At 45.8% G+C, this 6,858-nt stretch overlaps 1 protein-coding gene across 1 annotated transcript; it reads left to right on the top strand.

Annotated features, from left to right (window-relative positions):
* The first annotated feature begins 1,052 nt into the window (after positions 1-1,052).
* Positions 1,053-6,858, top strand: LOC120674147 (coatomer subunit alpha-3-like). The gene is made up of 4 exons (XM_039955282.1): positions 1,053-1,426; positions 2,057-2,551; positions 2,716-5,680; positions 6,395-6,858. Exons 1-3 carry the CDS (start codon positions 1,219-1,221, stop codon positions 5,658-5,660), a joined length of 3,648 nt encoding a protein of 1,215 aa, XP_039811216.1. The 5' UTR covers positions 1,053-1,218; the 3' UTR covers positions 5,661-5,680; positions 6,395-6,858.

Here is a 6,858-nt window from a genome sequence, read left to right as displayed (position 1 = left end):
AATCAGTCATCAGTGTTTTTCTCTCACACCAAATCAGCACCAGCCACCAGCCATCAGTCAACCGGCATTACTTTTCTCTCATAATAAATCAATATCAGCCACCAGCCACAGCCAAGCGAACAGAATGCATGAAAGTTGAAGTCGGGTCACACGAAAGCAAATGTCTAGTCGTTCTGCACCGCAAGCTATTACACCCCTTATTTTTTTAGGAAAATTCGATTCATGCCACCACAACTCCGTGAATTTGGGTTTCACGTTGAAAATCATGCCACTGAGTGGCATGGATTTCAACATGAAATCCAACTTCAAGAAGTTGTAGTGGCATGGATCCAACTAACCCAAAAATAGGGAAAATTCGATTCATGCCACCACAACTCCGTGAATTTGGGTTTCACGTTGAAAATCATGCCACTGAGTGGCATGGATTTCAACATGAAATCCAACTTCAAGAAGTTGTAGTGGCATGGATCCAACTAACCCTATTTTTTTCACCCAAACCAAAACATTCGTGTAGGGCGAGCCACATTAAAAATGACCCTGATGCACATTCTAATGTTTAGAAAAAAAAGTTAGTACACTTTGAATAATAAAATTGAGTCATGTCCAAATAAAATTTTGTTTTGCCATGGTGCACGTGCACCAAGGTAAGTGATCGTACCTTCAACCCTGTGGATAGCTTCCGTTTCCTTAGCATTTTCATTTCAAATATGCTTTTTGAATCCTAACAAATTTGAAAGGATACACGGTTCTAGTAAAATCATAGAGATAATATGAGTAACCCGCTGAAGTATGAGGTGGAAATTAGCTTTCTTCGATCCATGAAAGCTTAAAATCACAAGCGATAAGTTGAAAAAGGAAACACACGTTTATATACGTTCAAAGAAAAAGAAACACATGTGCTGGAGAAGGAGAGCTTTGAGCCTATCCGTGTCGCGTCAAATTCGTGCATGGGCCTGGTCGGGCCTCAGTCCAAGTCGCGTCAAGGCCCAAGCTTAGGCGAGCCCGATCGGCCGACCAACCAACTAAAGCGAACTTGCGAAGGAAAGCGGAAAATGCTAATACGTTCCCAGATCTCTCCCCTCGTCCCCCCTCTTCTTCGGCGTCGCCCGCCCCCCACGCAGATCCACCCGCCACCTCCGAGGGGAGATCCTCCTCTAGTCCTCCTCTCTTCTCTTCCGACTCCCCTGCTGACTGATCGTCTCCGGGGGAGCAGGGAGGATGCTCACCAAGTTCGAGACCAAGAGCAACCGGGTCAAGGGCCTGGCCTTCCACCCGCGGCGGCCATGGATCCTGGCGAGCCTCCACAGCGGGGTGATCCAGATGTGGGACTACCGCATGGGCACCCTCCTCGACCGCTTCGACGAGCACGACGGGCCCGTCCGCGGAGTCCACTTCCACGCCACCCAGCCGCTCTTCGTCTCCGGAGGTAACCCGCTAGATCCCTCATCGCCTCGCCCGCCTGGTGCGCAATTCGTCATGCGCGGCTGCATTGGTGCGGTGATGCGAGTGTCTAGCTCCATTCTATCTCCCTCCCCCTCCCTCTGGTTGGCCTTAGATGTTTGTGCGATCCAGCGATTGTGTAATCGTGGGCACTTGGACTAGACTTGCACCTTACAATTTCTGTTCGATTAGATCTCGTTCAGTGACAAGTGTGGTGGTTCAGAAAAAAATATAGTTTCGTGCGAGATCTGGTCCTTGTATATCATCTATGCTTAAGTTGACCTGTTTGATAAATAATTTCCTTAATGCTCTCAGTGGATCCAATAATCTTTTGAAACATGAAGTAGAATGCATAATGTCGCAAATACATTCTCATTAGTAGGCTTTTTTACAAGAACTCTGTATGTTTTGTTGAATGTTTGTGAAATAACGTGTACCATATGAATTGGCCGCTCAAAGTTGGATATCAATTGCTGTCAGAATAAACACTAAAACTCATCCTAGCATAGTCTTGTTAACAACTACTCCACCAGTATTCATCCCTTTCAGCTTCACTTCACATGCTTGTTAATTCCTTCTTAATGAATGCTTCTGATCTTGCAATGCATTACAACAGGTGATGATTACAAAATCAAGGTGTGGAACTACAAGACCCACCGCTGCCTCTTCACACTCCACGGCCACCTTGACTACATTCGCACGGTGCAGTTCCATGCTGAGTATCCTTGGATTGTCAGTGCTAGTGATGACCAGACAATCCGGATCTGGAATTGGCAGTCACGCACCTGCGTCGCCGTGCTCACAGGTCATAATCACTACATCATGTGTGCCTCCTTCCATCCCAAGGAGGACCTTGTGGTGTCAGCGTCTTTGGACCAAACTGTGCGGGTATGGGATATTGGGGCACTCAGGAAGAAATCAGTCTCACCAGCAGATGACATTATGCGCCTCACCCAAATGAACACTGATCTATTTGGAGGCATCGATGCAGTTGTCAAGTATGTCTTGGAAGGCCATGACCGAGGGGTTAACTGGGCCTCATTTCATCCCACATTACCACTTATTGTTTCTGGGGCTGATGACCGCCAAGTCAAACTGTGGAGAATGAACGGTAATGCTGCAAATCCCTTCTGATATGTATGATTTTTTTTCATTAGACACTGAGAATTCTATAAAGCGAGGAAACATGTTAGTGTTCATATCTTAATTAACCCTTAAAGATAGAGATGTGCATGAGTTGTCTTTCTGTTCATTAACATTGGCTTTTTTGGACAGACACAAAAGCGTGGGAGGTTGATACTCTCAGGGGCCACATGAACAACGTGTCATGTGTCATGTTCCACGCGAAGCAGGACATCATTGTTTCCAACTCAGAAGATAAAAGCATCCGCATCTGGGATGCCACAAAGAGAACTGGTATCCAGACATTCAGGCGGGAGCACGACCGCTTCTGGATTCTTGCTGCGCACCCTGAAATGAATCTTCTTGCTGCTGGTCATGACAGTGGCATGATTGTTTTTAAATTGGAGAGGGAACGCCCGGCTTTCAGTGTGAGTGGTGATACAGTATTCTATGTTAAGGACCGGTTCCTCCGGTATTATGAATACTCCACACAGAAAGAGGTCCAGGTAGCTCCGATTAGAAGGCCCGGAACAGTCAGCTTGAATCAGTCACCAAGAACATTGTCATATAGTCCAACTGAGAACGCAATCTTGATCTGTTCTGATGTGGATGGAGGCTCGTACGAGCTATACATTGTGCCCAAGGACTCTGCGGGCAGGTCTGATTATTTGCAGGAGGCAAGGAAGGGAGCTGGCAGTTCTGCGGTTTTCATAGCTCGCAATCGGTTTGCAGTGCTGGAGAAGAGCAGCAACAGTGTTTTGGTTAAGAACCTTAAGAACGAGATTGTGAAGAAAACCTCTCTTCCTGTTGCAACAGATGCAATTTATTACGCTGGGACTGGCAACATATTGTGCAAAGCTGAAGACAGGGTGGTAATCTTTGATCTGCAGCAGAGGCTTGTTCTCGGCGAACTCCAGGCACCTACTGTTAAGTACGTAGTTTGGTCCAGTGATATGGAGTCTGTTGCACTGCTGAGCAAGCATGCCATTATCATTGCAAACAAGAAGCTTGTTCACCGCTGCACACTTCATGAGACCATACGTGTGAAGAGTGGTGCCTGGGACGAAAATGGTGTATTCATATACACCACTTTGAACCATATCAAGTATTGCCTTCCTAATGGAGACAGTGGCATCATCAGAACACTTGATGTCCCAATTTACATAACCAGAGTTATTGGTAACAACATCTTCTGCATAGATCGTGATGGAAAGAACAAGCTGGTAACAGTTGATGCTTCTGAGTACATTTTCAAGCTTGCCCTTTTCCGGAAGCGCTATGACCATGTCATGAGCATGATTAAGAACTCGCAGCTGTGCGGGCAGGCTGTGATTTCTTATTTGCAACAGAAGGGATTTCCAGAAGTCGCCCTTCACTTTGTGAAAGATGAGAAGACAAGATTTAACCTGGCTCTTGAGAGTGGAAACATCCAGATTGCTGTTGCTTCAGCAAAGGAACTTGATGACAAGGATCACTGGTACAGGTTGGGAATTGAGGCTCTGAGACAGGGAAATGTTGGTATAGTTGAGTATGCATACCAGCGGACTAAGAATTTTGACAGGCTTGCTTTTCTGTATCTTATAACTGGTTACTTGGACAAGGTGGGCTTTATGTGTAAGATAGCTGGGCAGAATAACAATTTCATGGGCCAGTTCCACAATGCACTTTATCTCGGGGATGTGCGGAAGAGAGTTGAAATCTTGGAGAACACAGGGCAGTTAGCTCTTGCATATGTAACAGCTGCCACTCATGGGCTCACGGAAATCGCTGATAGGCTTGCTGCTGAGTTGGGGGAGAATGTCCCTTCTCTACCAGATGGGAAAGCTAGCTCACTTTTGATTCCTCCTGCTCCTCTTATGTCTTGCGGTGACTGGCCTTTACTAAGGGTGATGCGTGGTATCTTTGATGCGGGGCTAGATGCTACTGGGAGGGCAGATCAGGATGAAGATTATGACGATGCTGGTGGTGATTGGGGTGATGAAGACCTAGAGATTGTTGATGTGAACAATGTGGTGGAAAATGGAGATGTCGTTGACCACAGTGAGGAAGATGAGGTAAATGAAGAGGAAGGTGGCTGGGACCTAGAAGATCTGGAATTGCCACCAGAGACAGAGACGCCAAAAGCTGCTGGTCCGGCCCGCTCCACTTTGTTTGTGGCTCCAACGCCAGGTATGCCCGTCAGCCAAATTTGGACACAGAAGTCATCCCTTGCTGGGGAGCATGCTGCAGCTGGCAACTTTGACACTGCGATGCGGCTGCTTAGCCGCCAGCTTGGAATAAAAAATTTTGCTCCTCTGAAGCAATTGTTCCTTGATGCACACATGGGCAGTCATACCTTCCTGCGTGCATTTGCAAGTGCTCCAGTTATATCTGTTGCTGTTGAGAAAGGGTGGAGTGAATCTGCTAGTCCTAATGTGAGGGGCCCACCTGCACTTGTGTTTAATTTCTCACAGATGGATGACAAGCTTAAGGCTGCATATAAAGCCACAACCGAGGGTAAATTCCCAGAGGCACTGAGGCAGTTCCTATGCATCCTGCACACGATCCCACTCCTTGTGGTGGACTCGCGGAGAGAAGTGGATGAGGTGAAGGAATTGATTGGGATAGTGAGGGAGTATGTCCTTGGTCTTAAGATGGAAGTGAAAAGGAAGGAGATGAAAGATGACCCCATCAGGCAGCAGGAGCTGGCTGCCTACTTCACTAACTGCAACCTGCAGAAGGTCCACAAGCGGCTTGTCCTGACTAGTGTTATGGGGCTTTGTTTCAAGGGTGGGAACTATGCTACTGCAGCGGACTTTGCGCGGATGCTTCTGGAGAACAGCCCTAACGAGGCCCAGGCAAAGAAGGCTCGGCAGGTTGTGCAGGCCTGTGGGGATAGGAAAGATGGGCGCCAGCTGAACTATGACTTCAGAAATCCATTTGTGGTGTGTGGGGCAACCTTTGTTCCGATATACCAAGGACAGAAGAATGTTTCTTGTCCATACTGTGGATCTCGGTTTGTGCCCTCGGTGACAGGTGAGCTGTGTAGCATATGTGAGCTCTCAGTGATTGGAGCGGATGCTTCGGGCCTCCTCTGCTCTACTACACAATCGAGATAAATGGCTTTGAGTCTTGACAGGTATGGTTTTATTCAATCATCAAGGAATGTTTGTTTTTTGTTTGATCCATTTTAGTCTAGTGATACGGTTTTGGATGAAGTGGGCAAAGACACCTTCAAATTATTTCTAGTTCTGCTTGTATGAAAAATATTCAGAACTTCTTGTGTGAAGTCATTGAATGACATATCTGCCTATCACTTCTGAGTTTCTAATTTGCTTAAAACACCTGAAAAAGAGTGGGGAAAAAATAGTGCGTTTTCATGGTGCCAGGCACAATTTCTGCTTGTAGTATTTTTTTTTTTGAAGAATTGTAGTCTCTCTGGTGCATAGACAATGTGAAATTGATACATGCTCTGGACATTTTGTGCTGATGGTAGATTCTATCTGGTGCATAGGCAATGTGAAATGTATTTGTGTACTGATTACTCAAGTTTACCATGTGTGTTCAGTCACCTATTTGTTTGGCTGCATGGAGTTGGCCGTATGTTGCTTTAATATTGTATGATTCTTGCACCTTTGGTTCCTAATTCTTGCTTGTCTGTAATGGGATAATAGGAGAAGTTTTGGAAATTTGGGTTCTCGCCCATGCATTTATAATTATAATCCAGTTAATTAGCAAGGTCCAATGGCTAGCTAGTTCAGCATCTGATAACAGATTTGGGTTGTCTCTTAAGGTAGATCTTTCAATGTTTTGTTTGTGCTGAAAGTAATGGGTTTGCTTCTTGTTCCAACAGGTTGGTGACACCTACCACAAGCCTGATATTACCAAGCCAGCTGTGATGGTGTTTTGTGTATGGTGATGGTGCAAGAACCAAGGACTGGGTCAATAAGTCGCTACAGGAACAATTTTTTGTATTTAGTTGAGTCTTGAGAATTCCTCCAAATTATATGATGGTGTACAATGTTGGACTTCCTTTTTGGTAACTGATTAGTTGGTTTTCTTGCTGCACATGTACGGTGGTGATGTATTGTGAGACTGAGTTGTGACAGTATTTGGGTGGGTCTTGGGCCGGTCTAGCTTGCAACTGCAGACTTTTAGGGCATATTCATTCCCAAAAACTTGTTTCAATAGTATGTGTAGGCTAGCGAGTGTGTGATGACGGGCCCGATGCTCCTGTACCTTCTTCCGTGTTTGAACAATAGTCCATGTGATTTTGATCACGACAAGAGCATGTATACTCCCTACATTCCTGGAAAA

Source organism: Panicum virgatum, chromosome 5N (genome assembly GCF_016808335.1).
Source record: "Panicum virgatum strain AP13 chromosome 5N, P.virgatum_v5, whole genome shotgun sequence".
NCBI classification, from domain to species: Eukaryota; Viridiplantae; Streptophyta; class Magnoliopsida; order Poales; family Poaceae; genus Panicum; species Panicum virgatum.
The sequence above is the reverse complement of the archived record's forward strand: the minus strand, read 5'-3'. Positions and strand labels throughout refer to the sequence as shown.